Source organism: Bufo gargarizans, chromosome 1, assembly GCF_014858855.1.
Source record: "Bufo gargarizans isolate SCDJY-AF-19 chromosome 1, ASM1485885v1, whole genome shotgun sequence".
NCBI lineage: Eukaryota > Metazoa > Chordata > Amphibia > Anura > Bufonidae > Bufo > Bufo gargarizans.
The window spans coordinates 320,878,922-320,900,537 of record NC_058080.1 but is presented as its reverse complement, the minus strand read 5'-3'; the positions used below and the strand labels follow the sequence as shown (position 1 = coordinate 320,900,537).

Genomic DNA, 21,616 nt, shown 5'->3' with positions numbered 1-21,616 from the left:
CCTGTAAGGCTCCATTCAGACGTTCGTATGCGTTTTGCGGATCCACGGATCCGCAAAACACATACGGACGTCTGAATGGAACCTTACAGGCGGGTGCTCAATGACAGGGGGGTGATCACCCCATATAGACTCCCTGATCATCCCCGTCATTGATCACCCCCCTGTAAGGCTCCATTCAGATGTCCGTATGTGTTTCGCGGATCCGCAAAACATGGACACCATGGATCTGCAAAACACGGACATCGGCAATGTGCTTTCCGCATTTTGCGGATCCGCACATTGCCAGAACTATATAGAAAATGCCTTTTCTTGTCCGCAATTGCAGACAAGAATAGGACATGTTCTATAGGCTCTACAAAAAACGCAGTGTTCGCCCGATCAGGCCTAATCTTGTGCGCACACTTGCGTTCAGTCCGCCCCACAGCAGTGACAGAATTTTTTTTTTTCTGATCACTGCAAAAACACCGTAAAATCGCTGCGGCGCTATAAAAAGATCACTTTTGAGGGGCATGGCGAGTTCATAGAAGATTTTTTTTTTTTGGCACAAGTTAGCGGAAATTGATTTTTATTTTTTGTTTTTTCTTACAAAGTCTCATATTCCACTAACTTGTAACAAAAAATAAAATTTCACATGAACTCACCATACCCCTCACGGAATCCAAATGCGTAAAAATTTTTAGACATTTATATTCCAGATTTCTTCTCATGCTTTAGGGCCCCTAAAATGCCAGGGCAGTATAAATACCCCACAAGTGACCCAATTTTGGAAAGAAGACACCCCAAGGCATGGCGAGTTCCTAGAATATATATTTTTTGGCCACAAGTTAGCAGAAAATTATTGATTTTGTAAGAGAAAAAAAAATATATATATTTTCCGCTAACTTGTGCCAAAAAAAAAAATATTCTAGGAAGTCGCCATGCCCCTCACGGAATACCTTGGGATGTCTTCTTTCCAAAATGGGGTCACATGTGGGGTATTTATACTGCCCTGGCATTTTAGGGGCCCTAAAGCGTGAGAAGAAGTCTCGAATCCAAATGCCTAAAAATGCCCTCCTAAAAGGTACTCATTGGAATTTGGGCCCCTTTGCCCACCTAGGCTGCAAAAAAGTGTCAAACATGTGGTATCGCCGTACTCGGGAGAAGTAGGGCAATGTGTTTTGTGGTGCATTTTTACATATACCCATGCTGGCTGAGAGAAATATCTCTGTCAAATGACAACTTTGTATAAAAAAAAAAATGGGACAAGCTCGCCCAGCATGGGTATATGTATAAATACACCCCAAAACACATTGCCCTACTTCTCCTGAGTACGGCGATACCACATGTGTGACACTTTTTTGCAGCCTATGTGCACAAAGGGGCCCAAATTCTAAAGAGTATCTTTACGATTTCACAGGGCATTTTTTACTCATTTGGATTCCAAACTACTTCTCACGCTTAAGGGCCCCTAAAATGCCAGGGTAGTATAACTACCCCACAAGTGACCCCATTTTGGAAAGAAGACACCCCAAGGTATTCTGTGAGGGGTATCTTGAGTTCATGTAAAATTTTATTTTTTTGTCACAAGTTAGTGGAATATGAGACTTTGTAAGAAAAATAAAAAATAAATAATTTCCCGCTAACTTGTGACAAAAAATGCTTCAAATTGCGGAAATTCACATTTTTGTACCATAGTTTGTAAACGCTATAACTTTTGCCCAAACCAATAAATATACACTTATTGCTTTTTTTTTTTATCAGTCATGTAGAACACTACATTTAGAGAAAAATTTATATAGAAATTTATTTTTTTTTAAAAAAAATTTACAACCGAAAGTGAAAAATTTAATTTTTAAGCAAAAATTTCGGTAAATTTCGATTAATATTAAAAAAAGTAAAAATGTCAGCAGCAATGAAATACCACCAAATGAAAGCTCTATTAGTGAGAACAAAAGAAGGTAAAATTCATTTGGGTGGTAAGTTGTATGACCGAGCAATAAACCGTGAAAGTAGTGTAGTGCAGAATTGTAAAAAATGGTCTGGTCATTAAGGGGGTTTAAGCTAGAGGAGCTGAGGTGGTTAAAGTATAACTGTCATATTTTCTTTTGGGAGTATTGGATTGTGGCGATTAATATCTACTGCCTATTTTTTACCTTTACTTAAAATCAGGTTGCTATGCAGGGTCCGTCTATGTGTTGAAGGACGGAGGAGGCAGAAGCACGCAGTGTGCAAGGTCACAATCCTGACAGCCAGGGACAGTAAGTAAATGATTAAACCAGGTCCTCCCCTGCAGCTGATAAGTGCCTGGGCTGTGTGCACTTCTCCCTGTCCCTGCGCTTGGCAGACGCTCCCTCACTCAGCAGAGCTGGAGAAGTAGAGTTGAAGCAGCACAGACCAGGGAAGGGAGATCTGCTCAGTGCATAAATGAAAGCAACATGTGGTAAGAGGACCCCTTTGTGCTGCAGGAGATGAACCCTTTAGGGCATGGATGTCAAACTCATGGCCCTCCAGATGTTGCAAAACTACAACTCCCATCATTCCCTGATAGCTGTAGTATGCCCAGGCATGATGGGAGTTGTAGTTTTGCAACAGCTGGAGGGCCACGAGTTTGACATCCCTGCTTTAGGGTAAGGGCTCTGGTTACTGACACTTTTGGGGGCTATTGTTACTGGCTAGTGAGGGCAGGCAGGATTAGCCTCAGGGTGAGGCCAGTGGCGGCCATCTTAACCGAATAGTGAGATTGCAGTTTTATGCAGACTGGTTGCTAAGGGCTGAATCTTATTAAATATGGGGTAAGTCAGTCTAATAGTAACTGATTCTGGAATATCATGTTAGTAACTACATATATGAAAATTGAAATTAGGGTCTAAATGTGACAGTTATCCTTTAATAAGTCCTCAGGTAATCTTGCTAATCCTTTGTCTTGCATAAACGTGATAATTTCTCAAATACTCGGCTGTATATAGTTCAGACATTGGTCACCCTGGAAGAGCAATCTATAGTAGTGGATTGCTCACCTCTAGGAAGAATACTTGCAGGCCTTAACCCTGGGCTATGGAACCGACAGGGACAGAGTAGAGAGGCAAGGAAGGGGCCTCCCTCCAGATATTCAGCTACATCGCTGTTGCTTTCTTGAAGGCTCATGAGAGAACTGCATTCAACTGAAGTCTCACTTGGATTTACCTGAGCTCATCTGCACTGGTTTGGACTCACCTAAACTAAGAACTGAACAACTCTGCACAGCACACAACGGCGCAGGACACATGACTGCACTGCACTGTGCACAGCCTCACTTAGGTCTGAGCTAAGCTATTTATACACACTGACACTGCTCCATCCTGTGGAGAATCGAGTGTAGTGCACGCTGACTAGGCCTGTCTAAAGGATATTTGCATGTAAAATCACATTGTGACATGGAGAATATGACAGGAGATAAAATACAGGCATATCACATGACATTAATACATGATAAAAACACGTTTGCGGGGCCCACAGTTACTTGAGTGGGACGCTGCAAGCGTTTTGATGTCCGCCTGAAGATGCAGAGCCAAACGGATCCATCCTGACTTACAATGTAAGTCAATGGGGACGGATCCGTTTTCACTGACACAATATGGTGCAATTAAAAACTGATTCGCCTCCCATTGACTTTCAGTGCAAGTCAAAACAGATCCGTTTGCATTATCATGACCAAAAAAAAAAAAGTATATTTTTTTTGTTCATGGTAATTCAAACTGATCCGTTCTGAACGCTTCCGATACAAGCGTTTGCATTATAGGTGCAGATCCGTCTGTGTAGATACCAGACGGATCTGCAATATTAGCTAAGTGATTCAAAGGAAAGCTAAATCTTCAAACATTTTTCAGTTTATATAGTGAATGAGTTTGTAAAGAAGAATACAAACACTGCTATTTTATTTGAACAGTCTAACTTTTCTTAATTTTTTTAGACAAATTTTATAACTTTTCTTCATGTTTTGAATTGGAATAGAATGTGTAGTGTTCCCGATGCATTTGTGGAAATAAAAGCTATTAGAAGGATTTTGAGCTTTTAAACATACTGCTATTATTTTGAACACAACAGAGAAGATGCATATTTTGGATGAAGGAAATAATTCAGTGGGTCACACACATGATTTAAACCTAGACTTTTTCATGACCTGTTCTCTCTATTACTCATACTACTCATACTATGTGAAGTAAATCAATTCAGATCTGTAACTATTTCCCCTGAATATTAATATACAATATAAGAATGTAGAATAAGCATCAAGTTCTTCAAGCAGATGCACATCTTGCATGGTTGCTTTTCAAATGATCAATGGAAATCTGTTTAGAGGGATTTGCATCTACACAATCATAAAAAGTGTATTAAGAAGTTTCTAGGGTTGTAATTGCTCTGTAAAATATCTTCATCTGTTGCATCCACCAGTTCTTCTGTACTGTGGGGGAAATTTATCAAATTGATATACAGTAGAACTGGCTTAGTTGCCCATAGCAACCAATCAAATTCCACTCCTCATTTTCCAAGGACCTATTTAAAATGAAAGGTGGAATCTGATTGGTTGCTATGGGCAGCTAAGCTCGTAATACTTGACACTAGTCATCACTTTTTTCTGAAATTCTTTCATTCTTGTAGAAGCCACGAATGTTTGCAAAATATCTTTCACGGATCATGCTTTCTAGTTGATAAATTCTTCCGGTACACCAATGTCAACTGTCACCATGGTGTATAGTCTATGTTTCGTAATACTGATAACTGTGTATTTTAATGAATTCAGTCCATCAAAATGCATTCGTTTTGATGCGTTTCCTATCAAATGGACACTAAACATGAAAAAAAGAAAAGAAAGAATTATATGGAAGATATGAGATATAGAAACATGTAATTGTACAATACAGTAAAAATCAAAACATCCACATCAATCAGTTAATATGATATGAGATTATATCGCTTAAAGAAGGACTCCAGCATTTATTTTGCCTAGTGCAGCAAAGACTATTATTAAAGAATAAGAGGTCCATTCACACGTCTGCAAACTGGGTCCGCATCCGTTCCGCAATTTTGCGGAACAAGTGCGGACCCATTCATTTTCAATGGGGCTGGAATGTGCTGTCCGGATCTGCATTTCTGTTGTCCACAATTGCGGACAATAATAGGACAAGAAAAGGCATTTTCTATATGAGTGCCTGTCGATGTGCGCTCCACAAAATGCGGAACGCACATTGCCGGTGTCAGTGTTTTGTGGATCCACAAAACGGATACAGATGTGTGAATGGACCCTATAGTAGAGGCTCTTGATTATGTCTTGTACATACCTGTTTTAGTTGATGAGCCAAGTATGGGTGGTCTACCATCTTGGCTTCATTTTTCCCCTAACATAACCTAATTTTGCATCTCGCTTGCCATAGCAGGTGGGGTAGAGTGTTTTCCAAACTATGGGGAGCAAGTGATAGGAGACAGAAGTTCCATGACTCAAAGCTAACTCACATTGCAGGCTCTGTGTATTCCTATGTGATGCAGTTTCACAGTGCTCTCCGCTGCTTGAGATTGGTTTCTCTAAATCAGGCAGGGGAGCGTCTCATAAGATATACAGGAAATTTTGCATACAGAATTCACAAATCGCAAACATAAGAATTGGGTGTCAGTGGGGTTGTATAACTCTTCAGCTAATCACTTAAGGAACACCTCAGTGCAGTCTTTGTCCCTTGGAGCATCCCACTGAGAGGAGAAAGAGGAACAAGGAGGAAGCTTAGTGGGAAGGAGTGATGTCTGAGAGCTGCCAGGAGGGATTTAATAGATGCTGATGTAATTCTATATTTCACAGGTGAGACTGATCTGTAAGAGAATGGAGATGCATATTTAGGGACTACATGTGTATATTACGTATGTTGTTTGGTTGCCATTGTAGTGTGTTTTCTGTGGGAAATGCAGTGGGTGAGAATAAATCAGCACAAATGAATATGTTCACTAGAGGCATAGTGGGCATTGAGGAACCTGGCTCATCAGAGTAGTCAGATGGTGTGTGGACAATGTGACCATCTTGTAGAGGCCAGGAAGTGGTGGAGTCAGTTCCCTGTGATGTATAACTGCAGCTAAGCTGGAGTGAAAGAAATTAAATTGCTAGAATACCGCTGGCGAGTTTGCATTATATATCCCGAAAACAATTCCTGGAGTGCTTCTTTAAAGGGTAAGTATTAACCTAATAATCAATCTTCCACAGGTTAGAAGAAAGGACAGCCAATGGAAGCAGGACAGCCTCTGTATTCTGTCTTGCTCTTATCAATGATCTTGCTTTGTCAATGGGAAAAAAAAATTGCATGCACTAGTTTCCTGGACATTCAGGAAACTAGCGCAGATGCAGTGTGTTGCCATGGAGGCAGTGAGATTTCTGATGGACACATCTGCTTACATGACCCTCTGACCATTTTCAGGATGGGAGCATTGCTTTTTACAGTAAGAAAACAGCCCAGAGCCTCTGATGAGTATATATTAGTAAATGTCCCTTTAGACAGGATGATATGCAGCAATCTTCTCCACAGTGTGGAGAGATCGCTAATGCCATTTCTTGTCCCCATACAGACTTGTTGTTTGTCAGCAGCAGATGCTGTTTACACCACACAATCTGCTGCTGGCAAATGCCAATTTTTGTGTCCCCACGAATGATCTATTACCTGATGAACAAACGTTTTGCTTGTTCAGCGGGTAATCGGCAGCACCTTTATGCTGCCAGATAATTTCTAATGAGCGTTCCTGTGAATTCTCATGCCGGGTTCTCCGCTCATGTTAAAGTCCCTTAAAGCGGTTTTCCGAGAATTTTTTTTATTTTTTTTATTGATGATCTATCCTTTGGATAGGTCATCAGTATCTGAATGATGGGGGTCGGCATCAGATGTTTGAGAAGTCTTATTTGAATGAAGGATGCAGTAGGGGAATAGGAAAAACATAGTGACATATGAGAGTGGCTGCTCTTGTTCCCGCTCCCTGCAAATCAAGAGAGCGAACACTTAGACAATAGCCCTGCTACAAGATATCTTTTGATTATCTTCTATAAGCAGCAGTAAAGGCAAAATATTGGTTCTGCATGCTTACTGCAAATTAACAAATGGGTACAAAACAGTAACTTGAAAGGTTACATCACTGATTCACGGCAGTATCAAGCTAATAACAGGGCTGTTGTTAGGCTACCTTCACACTAGCGTTTTTGCTAGATCGGACGGGGTCCAGAAAAAAAACGCTTCTGTTACTGATAATACAACCATCTGCATCCGCTATGAATGGATCCGTTTGTATTATCTTTAACATTTCTTTAACATTGCCAAAACTGATCCGTTTTGAACGCTATTGAAAGTCAATGGAGGATGGATCCATTTTCTATTCTGGCAGAGAAAATGGATCCGTCCCCATTGACTTGCATTGGGGGCCATGATGGATCAGTTTTTTCCCAGGACGGAAAGCAAAATACAACATGTTGCGGTTTGCTCTCCGGTCTGGGAACGCAACTAAATGGAACGGAATGCATTTTGGAGCATTCTGTTCAGTTCAGTTTTGTCCCCATTGACAATGAATGGGGACAAAACTGAAGCGTTTTTTTTTCAGTATTGAGCCCCTATGACTGAACTCAATACTGGAAAAATACTGGAAAGTACCCTTAACTCCTTCACGACTGCAATCCGTATATATACGTAATAGCTGCACATGCCCCGTGCAGCTATCGCGTGTATAGACGTCATTGCAGTTCTTTAATCCAAGCGCTGCAAAGCGCTTGATTAAAGCTTCTGCCAGTGTCCTGCTGCTGTCATGGACAGCACACACAGTCTAGTAATGCCGGCAAGGGACCAATCAGAGTGGCCCCTTGATGGCAATCGATCCGATTGGTTAGTCTGTGCAGACTAACCAATCTGATTGCGGCAGTGTTAAAATGCTGGTTTCAGGCTCTGATCTGTGCATCAGAGCCTGAAATCAGGTAATGTGTCCTGAAGCCCCTGATCTGTGCCCCCTTCTTGAAGCCCCTGATCTGTGCCCCCTTCTTGTGTGCCTCCAACCCCCCACCACCACCATCGTGAGCCCTGCCTCTGCCATCGGTCCCCGCCCCCCCATCCATGTATCCTGCCCCCGATGCGGTCCGCCCCCTCCTGCCCCGATCTGCAATTTGTGAATGCTGCCCCCCCTCCCCCATTTCCAGCGCTGCCCCCGATCGGTCCCCCTTCTGTGTGTGATGGCGGCGGCTCCATTCTTGAGCCGCCGCCATCAGCAGCGTGTGTCAGCTCTATGCTGACACTGCTGTAACCCAATAGATGCCGCAGTAGCGGCATCCATGGGGTTAATAGAGGGAGGGGGCTCCCTCTCTCAACCATCAGGGCTGCTGCGATCGCAGCGCCCAATGGTTGCCATGGCAACTGGACGCTTTGCAAAGGCATCCGGTTGCCATGGCATAGGCGTCCAGTGCTGCCACCTAAGCCATTTTTGTCACCTTACATTACAAAAAGTGCAACACCAAGCGATCAAAAAGGTGTATATACCCCAACATAGTACCAATCAAACAGCTCATCCCGCAAAAAATGAGCCCATACTTAAGACAATAAAAAAGCTATGGCTCTCAGACTATGGAGACACTAAAACATCATTTTTTTTGGTTTCAGAAATGCTATTCAAAACTTTAGAAACTTAAATAAGAAAAAGTATACATATTGGGTATTGCCACGTCCGTAACAATCTGCTCTATAAAGCGGTCACATGACCTAACCCCTCAGGTATCACTTTCTGCTTTAGAAGCAAATAAATAGAAATTTAGAAAATTGCTAATTTTTTAAATTTTTGGGTAAATTTGGGATTTTTTTCATAAATAAAGGTGATATATATTGACTCAAATTTATGACTGTCATGAAGTACAATGTGTCACAAGAAAACAATCTCAGAATGGCTTGGATAAGTAAAAGTGTTCCAAAGCGATTACCACATAAAGTGACGCATGTCAGATTTGTAAATTTTGACCTGGACACTGGGGCATCAATGACCTTTGGTCATGAAAGGGTTAACTATTCCATTCTACTCCTACGCTTACCCCACATACTCCATGGGTCCCCCATCTGAAGTCACTACAAATTAATTAAATAAACAAAATAAAATCTAAACTCTATATATATGGAAGACACATTACTGCAGGCATGTCCAAACTGCGGCCCTCCAGCTGTGTCAAAACTACAACTCCCAGCATGCTCTAATAGCTGTAAGCTATCCAGGCATGCTGGGAGTTGTAGTTTTGGAACAGCTGGAGGGCCGCAGTTTGGACATGCCTGCATTACTGTATTAATCCCTAACTATTAAGCAATAATCTTATGAAATTAACACCAGCATTTTTAACACATTCTTTTGGGGAAAACGAGGTTTATAGTCATTTTAGATAACTATAATAAAAGTTATTGTTATTTGTAGTTTGATTAAAGGGGATTTTTTGGGCCCGACAGCCTATTAATTTGAGTAATTTATGTACATCCCCACCCCATCACATTTGTGTACATAAATTGTAAATCGCACGTGATAGGTGGGAGAACATTTCTAAGAATCAACACGTACACAATTTTGTAGTAACACTACCTAGCAAAAAATAGGGGGTCATTTACTATCCAGAAATAATGCTATATTAGGTGTATTTCTGGCACAGATTGCAGTGCAAAGGTTTTTTGCGCCGCAATCTGTGACTTTTCCCCGCACATGCAGTTCTAAAAAAGTGGGCGGGAAGGGGATGGACAGGCAGGCTTGTCTCATTCATCACTTTCTAAGCCTGTTTGAGTTTACTGGAGTTTGCAGAATAAATTCAGTCTTATAGCCCAGCTGTATCCTTAAACCTCTGATAAAAAGAATTTAACGATGACTTCCGGTTCCGGCGCTGGGATGCAGGACATGGAGGGAGCGAGCTCCGGGCGCCTGTCCTTCTAACATCACCTGCGCTCCGTTCCTTTGACAGCAAAGAGGCTGAAGCTACGGCTCGTGAGAGCGGCATGGCAAATAGCGATCTGCTCAAAATTGATTACAAGATCCTGGCCATTGAAGTGGCCACGTACTTAGCTCCAGATATCAAAGAGACTCTCAAAGACTCTCTCGCAGTCTCTTCATGAGCTACATGACACAGTAGCGAGACATGCGGCGAGCATAGAGGAATTGGACCAAAGGGTTGCAGTAATGGAAGATGTTTCCAGATCCAATAGAGATGCTCATGACTTATATAAGCAAAATATAATACTGAAAGACCGTCTAGAAGACCTGGAAAACAGGTCCAAGCGGAACAATCTGAGGATTGTGGATCTACCAGAAAGCATTAAACAGCTGGCCCTAAAAGAAATATGTGAGATCAAGCTGCCACAAGCCTTAAACTTGAGTGGGAGGCACAAAGTTGAAAGGGTTCACCGCGTTGGACCTGCTATAGAACTGCAGAAACCAAGGGGTACTAACACCCAAAACCCTGCATCAAAACCGTACAGTCATTATGTGATTTCTGGACTATAGCGACAAAGAGTCCATCCTACGGGCTTTTAGAGCTCGCAAAGGGCCATTAAAGGTGAGAGGCCACACCATCTTGATGTTCGCAGATTACTCGGCTCTAGTAGCAAAAAGAAGGCGTGAGTTTAGTCACATCTGCTCGGGACTCTATAAGCAGCAAGTTAAGTTCCAGTTATTGTACCCGGCAATTTTAAGAGTGACCACAATGGATGGTACAATCAAAACATACTATGAGCCTGATGCAGCAGCAGAGCTTCTTCGCTCAAGTGGTCGACCTGGAGAGCCAGGACAAAGAGGAAGATCCCCGCGGCAACGTCAGCAGAGCAGGGAACTGTCGAGGAGCCTGGAATGGAGACGTACACTGCCAGCAGACAGACTGAAACGAGACTGGGAACTGGTCCCGGTAGACAAGCGGGATCCTCGTCCAAAGAGAAGGGACTCATGATCGCGATAACCTCATCTCTATTGAGCTCGGCATAGGACTCTTACGATTCATTTGATGCCAGCTGAGTGAGGTGGTGGTGGTAATACACGATTGATCAGCACCGAGATACATTAGGGACTGAATATTGAACCACTTTTCATATTTTCATGCATGGTTTTATATGTTTGCGGTTAGCATTCTAGTTGCTAAGGAGGAAGGGTGGCTAGGTTCTGTAGCCTAGAAAAAAGGGAAGTCATGAGGAAAGTAGAGAGGGCAATACGTATGTTGCTAAGTTATAAGAGGAGTAAGAATATAGGATGTCAACCTAACAAGAGGATTGGGGGGGAGGGAGGTAGTTTATGTTTTTGGGGGTGGTATTCCTATTTATGCATCAGCCAATGCTCACTTTACGATCTATCAAGTATCGGGCTATACTCATTTAGTTATGGATCCTGTCAGTAGAATGCCATACAACTGGTTTAGTGAAATATATGAAGATTGTTAGTTGGAATGTAAAGAGCTTACGCTCGCTGCTAAAGATGTGGATGATCCTCCGTCACCTTAAAAAAATGAAACCTGACATAGCCCTGCTTCAGGAAACTCATCTGGTAGCTGGGGACTTTGGGAGAATGAAAAAATTGTGGGTCGAACAGGTGATTGGATCAGCCTCCTCTGAGCAGAAAGCGGGAGTTCTGATTTTGTTTAATAGAGCGTTTAATTACAAGCTGTTGGGTTCTGCCTCGGATGACAAAGGTAGATGGGTGAAGGTTTCAATACGAGTCCAAAATTCAGAATACACTATTTATAATGTATACGGTCCAAACTCCAATAATTCACAATTTTTCAGGTTACTGGAAAGCAATCTACTCACAGATAAGGCTTCAAATCTGGTAGTAGGGGGTGACTTTTACTCTGTAGTGGTGGGGAGGGAGGACAGGAGAACTAACTCAGATGAATGTAAGGGAAACGCTACTCAGGACGCAGTTTTAGGACCTTTAATGGAATCGGTAGGACTAGTGGACCCCTGGCGGCAATTTCATCCAGATGAGAGGGCTTTTACCTTTATTCTCACGCCAGAGATTCATGGTCACGCGTAGACTATATTTTAACCCAGGACACGCTATCGGGCTTGGTGGAGCATGCTGATATTGGCGACATTGTTATATCGGATCATGCTCCGGTAACCCTGAACTTGAGAGACACATTACCTAAAGGCACAGATTATTTGTGGAGATTTCCCTCGAATCTGACTAATAATGAGGATTTTACTAATAAGTTAGTGGGATGGTGGGAAGAATATAAGGAGGATAATCAGGCCCACCTAGATGCCCCTGAAATCTTTTAGCATACATCCAAGGGGGATCATTCTGGGCTGTGTATTCAGCAAAAAGAAAACGTGTCAACAATTATTAGAGCAAGCAAGTATCAAAGTCAGGCAAGCATATAGACAGTTCATTGACCTACCCTCAGCAGAGAACAAGGCAAAATTGGTGGAAGCCCGTCAGGCCTTTGATAAGTGCGAAAAGGATAGAGAATCCTTAAAACTAACACAGTTTGAAGCCGAAATGTACAAGTACGGAAACAAAGCCGGACGTCTACTGGCCAATCTAGCCAAGGGTCAGAGGACACCTCAGTTTATATCTAGCCTCAAGGATGATAATGGTAGGGTGATAACAGACCCAGCGGGCATAAATGAGATTGTGGGGCACTTTTATGCGGCTTTATATGATGATACCTCCCCATCTCCTTTAATAGATACTTTATTAGATCGTGTAAAACTGCCCACTGTAAATACCGAACAGCTCCAGAAATTAAACGCTGACGTGACTCTGGAGGAACTCCAATCAGTTATTAAGGGTTTAGGAAATGCTAAAGCCCCTAAACCTGATGGGTTTTCAGGGGAATATTATAAGATGTTATTATCCAAGGTCTCCCCTACATTATTACGACTCTATAATGACACACTTAAGGGTAAGGCCCGCCCAGACAAGGAGAATGTACAGTACAGACCAAAAGTTTGGACACACCTTCTCATTCAAAGAGTTTTCTTTATTTTCATGACTATGAAAATTGTAGATTCACACTGAAGGCATGAAATGGTCTTCCAACAGTCTTGAAGGAGTTCCCAGAGATGCTTAGCACTTGTTGGCCCTTTTGCCTTAACTCTGCGGTCCAGCTCACCCCAAACCATCTCGATTGGGTTCAGGTCCGGTGACTGTGGAGGCCAGGTCATCTGGCGCAGCACCCCATCACTCTCCTTCATGGTCAAATAGCCCTTACACAGCCTGGAGGTGTGTTTGGGGTCATTGTCCTGTTGAAAAATAAATGATGGTCCAACTAAACGCAAACCGGATGGAATAGCATGCCGCTGCAAGATGCTGTGGTAGCCATGCTGGTTCAGTATGCCTTCAATTTTGAATAAATCCCCAACAGTGTCACCAGCAAAGCACCCCCACACCATCACACCTCCTCCTCCATGCTTCACAGTGGGAACCAGGCATGTAGAGTCCATCCGTTCACCTTTTCTGCGTCGCACAGAAAAGGTCGTTGGAACCAAAGATCTCAAATGTGGACTCATCAGACCAAAGCACAGATTTCCACTGGTCTAATGTCCATTCCTTGTGTTCTTTAGCCCAAACAAGTCTCTTCTGCTTGTTGCCTGTCCTTAGCAGTGGTTTCCTAGCAGATATTCTACCATGAAGACCTGATTCACACAGTCTCCTCTTAACAGTTGTTCTAGAGATGTGTGCTGCTAGAACTCTGTGTGGCATTGACCTGGTCTCTAATCTGAGCTGCTGTTAACCTGCGATTTCTGAGGCTGATGACTCAGATGAACTTATCCTCCGCAGCAGAGGTGACTCTTGGTCTTCCTTTCCGGCGGCGGTCCGCATGTGAGACAGTTTCTTTGTAGCGCTTGATGGTTTTTGTGACTGCACTTTTTTTCGGACTGACTGACCTTCATTTCTTGAAGTAATGATGGCCACTTGTTTTTCTTTACTTAGCTGCTTTTTTCTTGCCATAATACAAATTCTAACATTCTATTCAGTAGGACTATCAGCTGTGTATCCACCTGACTTCTCCACAAGGCAACTGATGGTCCCAACCCCATTTATAAGGCAAGAAATCCCATTTATTAAATCTGACAGGGCACACCTGTGAAGTGAAAACCATTTCAGGTGACTACCTCTCGAAGCTCATCAAGAGAATGCCAAGAGTGTGCAAAGCAGTAATCAAAGCAAAAGGTGGCTACTTTGAAGAACCTAGAATATGACATATTTTCAGTTGTTTCACACTTTTTTGTTATGTATATAATTCCACATGTGTTAATTCATAGTTTTGATGCCTTCAGTGTGAATCTACAATTTTATAGTCATGAAAATAAAGAAAACTCTTTGAATGAGAAGGTGTGTCCAAACTTTTGGTCTGTACTTACAGACCTCAATCTGGGGAAACACCAGCCATGCTCACCTTTAGATAGCGAAAAAGCTTTTGATAATGTCAGGTGGGCATGGCTGGAGGCGGTACTGGACAAACTAGGCTTCAGGGGAGCTTTTAGAACATTTATTGTTAACTTATATAAGAATCTGAAAGCTCGGGTGTATACTCAGGGCAATCTTTCAAAGCCATTTGAATTAAAGAAAGGCAGGGGTGTCCACTTTCACCCCTGCTGTTTAATTTGGCATTGGAACCTTTGTCTCGACTCCTGTGCTATTCGGACCTGTATAAAGGAATAGGGGTGGGCTCCTCACAAGTGAAAGCAGCACTTTTTGCTAATGATGTGGTCCTATTCCTGGCGAAGCTGGAGGAGCACATACCAGGTATATTCAAGGCCCTGGAGGCTTTCGGAACATACTCTGGATATAAGATAAATATATATAAATGTGAGATCCTACCTTACCCGTGAGTTGTGCCCTAAAGAAATTGACCATGAAGCTGGGAATCACAGTAGTCAAATCCCATATAACATATCTGGGGGTGAAAGTAGGGAGGGATCCACATTCCTTCTATCAACTTAATTTTCCTTCTCTGTTATCCCCGATTAGAGCTGATCTAGACAAATGCCAGGGCTTACCTCTTTCTTTAGCGGGGCGATGTTATCTAGTGAAAATGATGGGGGTTTGTCTATTTTCCTTTATTACTTTGTTAATTAACTGTAACAAATTCTATAACAACTCAAAAGAAAATACAAATGTAACCAATCATTATATCAAATGTTCTGTAACAACTTGATAAGGAATTACGAATTTATGTTTCTAACCATAAACTTCATTTATGTTATAAGTGTACTTTACACTTCAAAAATTTCAATGAAAACTATATTTGAAAATGATGGGGGTCGCTAAACTGCTATATCCCGTGCAGACAATCCCACTTTTACTACGGCATGCAGACGTGAAACTTTTGGAAAGTAAGTTTATACAGTTTATATGGCAGGGTAAAAAGCCAAGGACCGCTTTAGACAAACTGAAGCTAAGGAAAGATCAGGGTGGCCTAAACTTTCCAGACATCAGAGGCTATAATCTAGCTTGTAATGGCAGATATATTTTGGATTGGGCTAACCGGACATCTTTTTATTCCAATTTTAGATTGGAAAACCAGCTTGCAAAGCCTTGGGATCTGGTGGCACTGTTACACACTAGTGTAACATGGAAAATACTACTAAAGATGTATGGTTTGCCTTATCAAATGTCCAAACATCTCCCTATAAGAGCCAATCCAAATTTCGAACCGGGAAGACATAGTGCGCTAGTACTAGACTGGGCACGAAAGGGAATTAGGAAAATGGGAGACATATTCCACGAGACAGAAGCTAGATCGATGACGCAGGCAAAATTGGGAGAGAAGTGGAATTTGAAGGGGTCGACCTTTTTCCCGTATTTACAGCTTGTGACGTACTGTAAAAGCTTGGTCAAGGATTTGTCCAGGGAATGGAGATCGAATGACTTTGACTCACTGCTAAAAGCGAAAAGTAGACAGTCAATTTCACTTCTCTACCAATCTCTTAGGGATAGGTGGGAGAGAATAGAGCCCAAGAACATGTTCCAAAGATGGGAGGCAATCTTGGAGGTAAAAGACATACATCAACCTATATATGCAGGAATAGCGGCATTATACAAATCCATTCCTAATGAGTACTGGCGGGAAACCCATTTAAAGATTTTGCACCATGCGATTTATGGGTTTGACATTCCCAGTTCTGGCGCAAACTGGGATAGGTTGACTGCATGTCCAAAATGCAACCTATCGAGGTCGGACTTATTCCATGGAATATGGAGTTGTCCGAAGTTGAGGGACTACTGGAATGATCTTAGTATCCTTATGAAAAAATGTAGTGGGAAAGAGGCAGACATTACTCCTGCAATGGCAATATTACATGTTCAGGTTATTAGGAATGACCAGTCGAATGAATACTTAACAGCATCTATTTCTCCAGTAGGTCATAAAATTCTGTTAGCGGCCAAAAAGTGTACACTGAAGTTATGGCTACAACCACAGGTCCCTTCTGTCTTTATGGTTATTACACAGCTCAAACATATATTTCACCTATAATGGCTTGAGGCATTGCAACAGAAGGAAATATTAGGGAAAAAGCTATATTTAACCTGGCGCAAGTTTGTATTGAATTATATAAAGTTTCAGGAATACGCAAGAATTATGTCTCCTTTCAAGTTGACATCATGGTATTTGCTTGAAGATCTAAAGGATAAACTAGGGGCTTTGAAAGTGGTATAACCCTAAAGTTGTGTTTGTATAGCTAAACGGCTAGTATTGGAGATTAGGCTGATGCAAGGGGGGAGGGGGGGGGGGCATTGCATTGTATTGTATTGAGTTTTATTTGTACTGCATATCCAGGACATATTTGTAATGATATACTGTACTTATGATGACTGTCCTTTGTACTCTGGACCATTGACGATAATGCTATTGATACTTTTGGGGAAAAAAAATTATAAAAATTATATTGGAAAAAAAAAGAAAAGAATTTAACATTCTTTTAGATTGCATTGATTTTAATACCCTGAAAAATTACCTAAACCAATTTTTACAATTTTGCTTTCATTTAAACAAACCTTTTTGGATTTTGTTCATTACCAACGTCTCTGTGGTGTAGAATTGCTTTTGCTTTTGAAATATTGTAATCATGGCGTTTAATCTGCATCCCTGCAGCTTTTACCCTAAATAAGAGGGAAAAAAGGTTATTCTTTCAATCTGAGCTTGGATTGTGCATCTATGTCAATTATGAGAGAGGAACTTAGAGGCTATGGATGAACACCTTTGGGAGCATTTATTTTTACTTAAATGCATGTATTTCAAGATGTAAATCATTTTTTCAACAGGGTTTTATAAAAAAAATTGCGGCATGGAGTCTGCAGCTTCCATATATCACAGTACACAGCAGGCTGCACAATGCCATATACAGTTTAATCCCTTAGAGCAGTGGTGGCGAACCTATGGCACGGGTGCCAGAGGCGGCACTCGGAGCCCTCTCTGTGGGCACCCGCACCCTGGAAAAAGTCTATGGTGTACCAATAAGCCTTAGACTTTTCCTGCCATTCATCAGCAAAGGACACGTTATGAATGGCACAGGCAGTTATTATAGCTAAATGATGAAGTACATGGAAGATACACTATATTGGTATTCATGTTAAATTGCTGTGTTGGCACTTTGTGATAAATAAGTGGGTTTAGGTTGCAGTTTGGGCACTCAGTCTCTAAAAGGTTCGTCATCACTGCCTTAGAGAGTTTATCTAGTGATTCAGTCTCCAAACCCTCCCTCTCCTCTCCTGAATGATTTCCTAAGCAGAGTCAGCTCACCATAGATAAGGCAGAAAAAAAATAGATTACAGCAGAATCTCCGGAGTATCCTTTATTGAAGCCTTGAGTGAATACAAAAAGCAAAAATACAATGTAGCCTTTATTAAGCATGTAAACAATGAAAATAGCAGCCATAAATATTCATAGTTAACTCCTCCCACCAAATGGTGGAACCAATCATCATAAAACCACAACCCACTAATAACATCTGTGTAATTAAAAAGTGAACACAGTCTGATATCTAATTAAACATATCAGTGCCTAATTAATACAGGTGTGTACCTTATATAAAATGATCACCATCTGACAGCCTAGAATGTACCTGGACTCCATATTGGCGTCTGGCTGGGTGCATTGCACATGTCCGTGACATCATCGCGTTGCCGTCGCAACGCATGATGAATGGGCACCCAACTCATTCTGAGAACCCTCATGATCGGTGTATACACGCTGCGCAGTTACTGCGCGTCATCATACCGAGTCTCATGTGAATCACATAATTGCACGGGAGTCACATCACCGCAATGCATTTATCCATATCGTAGATGAATGCAAATGTCACTCTGTAAATAACCATGCAAAATAGATAAAGGGAATTATATGGGGGCAAATATAAAACCATACATATTGTTTGGACACAAAAATGTCTCACTAATGATAATAAATTATTGGACTCCATATTACAAATATTAACCCACCATGTTATTATATATATTGCATGACAGAGTGTAAAAAAAAAAGGGGGCAATATGATCCCTACCATATGCATGAATGACAATAAGGAGTACATTACTACGGCTAGACTTCAGACCGACAAATTACCAAAAGTGAGGTGTGAGTGACAATTAAAAATAATGTCCATAAAAAAACATGTAAAACAATCCTATACTGAATTGGACAATTAACTAATAGAGTGTACTACCTGTCTATACTATTCATGTTGAATTCAATATTGAGCCTATGGGGTTGTAAAGTTTGTAAGGTAAAGATCCATTTTAACTCAACCGAATCTATGACCCAGAATCTCAGCTGATTGACAGAGTGACCACATTCGATAGTGTTTTGCCACTGGTTTATCCATACATTTTTTTCTTTATTGTACTCTTGTGTTTATTGGTATGTTCCCTAATCTCCATAGTGGTTTCACCCACATAAACTAAGCTGCAGGGGCATTGGATCATGTAAATGACAAATTTGGACAGACGTGTAAAATTCCATGATGTTATACTTTTTTCCACTGTATGGGTGGACGAAAGTATTTCCCTTGATCATGTTTCCACAATTACAGCAGCCTAGACACGGGAAATTACCTGTTTATCTAGGCCTCAAATAACTCTGACCACCTCGACCAATGTCATCTATATCTGTTTCAATCAGTTTGTCATGTAGGTTAGTACTCCGCTTATATGCCATAAGTGGCAGACTGCCATATTCCCGAATCGTGGGTAGGTCTCTATGCAAGAGATACAATTTTTTTTCTCAAAACCTGTGCTATATTAGCATTATGGTTGCCATATGTGGATACAAACAGAATACGTCCCATGTCCCTATTTGTTGAGGAAGTATGGAATGTGGTCTCTGTGTCAATCAGCGAGATCTTATCTCTGGTGTTCTGCAGTAATCTGCACGTAAACCTCCTCTTGGAGAACTTTTTACACATCTCATTAATCCGATTGACAAGTACATCATCCTTTGATACCACTCTCCTAACATGCAGCATCTGACTCCAATGTATCCAATGAATCAAGCATACGTCAGGGATGTTTACTGTCATGACTCAATAGATTATTTCTATCAGTAGGCTTCTGATATAAATCTGTCTTGACTTTACCTCCCTCTGTATAAACCCTAACGTCAAGGAATTGTAATTCTTCCCGGGAAGCCGTCACAGTGAATTGAAGGCCAGGTACACCACTATTCAGATGATGGTGAAAATTATTCAATGAGTCAATAGAACCCCTCCAAATCATAAAAATGTCGTCAATGTAGTGCCACCAGCACAGGACCCACTCCATAAAGGGTGATGAATATACCAGTCTGTCCTCCACCTCAGCCATAAACATGTTGGCGTAAGTTGGTGCCACATACGAGTCCATGGCCACACCCCGCTTTTGTTGGTAAAAGGTGTTCCCAAAGAGGAAATAATTCCTCTTTAGGACCAACTCCAGGAGGTGGAGAACAAATCGACGACATTCAAACCATATTCATGTGTGATCGATGTATACAATGATACCACATCAAAGCTGACAAGATATAACTGTGCTGGTAAAGTGATGTCACGCAATTTGGTCAAAAAGTGTCCCTAATGTATGAGGGAGCTGCGGTTGCATGGACACTAAGCAATCTATCCAGAAATATAGCAATATTGCTAAAGATAGAACCCCTACCAGACACTATAGGTCTTTCAAATAATCACATAAATCCTGATCTATAATGCCCTGTTCTTGGGCTGTATCTACTAGACCATTCAACACCCTAGCAATATCCCATTTGGGGTCACATCCCAGTGTTTCATACATTTCCCCACCTACAGCTGCCTCTGTATCTCTCCAATATATTGAATGTATGATTAAATTATGTGATTTTTCTGTGGAGGTGCAAAGCTACTCTTGTTCCTCAACTCAAACTTTACCAAGGATAATTCAACTGCATCCTTATTTAGTGTGCTCCTAACATCACCAGTAGTGCTAAAAAAAAATTAAATCTCAGTCTCCTGAAGAACAGCTGCAGATCTAATTCAATCTCGAATCGGTCAGTGTCAGTCGTAGGACAAAAAGACAGTTCATGTCCCAAGACACTGATTTGATCCACACTCGGTTCAATGGATGAGATGTTTACCACCAGCTGGTTTATTTCTTCTGCATGCGTCTCATCAGTCTCTTCCGTGCACCCTGGTTGTAGCCAGGATATACAGGAGGAGGAAGATCTTTTCTGGGCCCTGTGGTGTTTCCTGCCGCTGCATCGATGTTTACTTCCATAGTGTGTTTTGTTCTTCCTAAAAAAAAACTGATTTACCGAATTCATCGGTGGACTCAAAGTCACAGATAGTGAACCCAAAATGACCCTGGTCAAATCTCTTCCCTTTTCTTCTTGGAGGTCTATTGCGGGTTTGTTCATTTTGCCAATTATATACACATCCGGATTGGTAATCCTCCAGATGTCGGTGCCATTAATTAAGTTTTGTTTTTTCAACCTCTGTTTTATGTCGTTGTACGTGTTCGGTTATTTTCTCTTTATGGGCAGCAAAATCATCAGCTGCCAGTAACCCCTGAATCTGTGTATCCAATATTGAATTTTTATTTTATTTTTTATAGTGTTAACCTCTTTATGCAAGTATTCAATATTGAGTAGCATCAATTAAAAAGAGTATTTGTGTCACGGCGGACAAGCACTCAGACACACAGAAAAACCACCTACCAGACTCTGAGCGAGAAGCAGGGAAAGGGTCACCTCCTAGCTAATCCCTGACCTCTCTCCCTGCACTGCTCAGCCCACAAGCAGACCTTGGTGGTAGGAATGCTGTGTCCTCGTGCCTGGGCTAATACACCCTAAATTCCCTAAGATGGTGAAAAGGGGAAATAGGAGCAGCCTGCTCACACAGAACCTGGATGGGAGAGATGACACAAGCACAACTAAAACAGCAAACAACAAAAACAGAAACCACACTTATCAGAGCTGGGACAGAAAACCTTCCTTCCTTCCTTGCTTGCTTCCTAGGCCAGACTGATTTCTATAACCCGCTCAGAGCACTGGAATTGAGAGCCATTTAAACTAATGACCCCACCCAGTGCACCTGATGGGAGGCAGATCCAGCATGACTCCAAAACAAACACTAAACACGTGCTGCTATTCTGGCCGACCTCCGCACATAGTGCGAGCCGGGCATGACAGTACCCC

General features: G+C 41.7%; 1 protein-coding gene across 1 annotated transcript in view; it reads right to left on the bottom strand.

Moving 5' to 3' along the window:
* Nucleotides 1–3,988: 3,988 nt before the first annotated feature.
* The window catches only part of LOC122928504 (beta-1,4-galactosyltransferase 1-like), a 374,285-nt gene continuing 356,657 nt past the window's right edge, over nucleotides 3,989–21,616 (bottom strand). The window contains exons 6-7 of the mRNA XM_044281408.1: nucleotides 16,975–17,079; nucleotides 3,989–4,805 (exon numbers count right to left, since the gene is read on the bottom strand). Coding sequence (XP_044137343.1) covers nucleotides 4,661–4,805; nucleotides 16,975–17,079 — 250 coding nt within the window. The 3' untranslated portion in view covers nucleotides 3,989–4,660. The remainder of the gene's footprint in view (nucleotides 4,806–16,974; nucleotides 17,080–21,616) is intronic.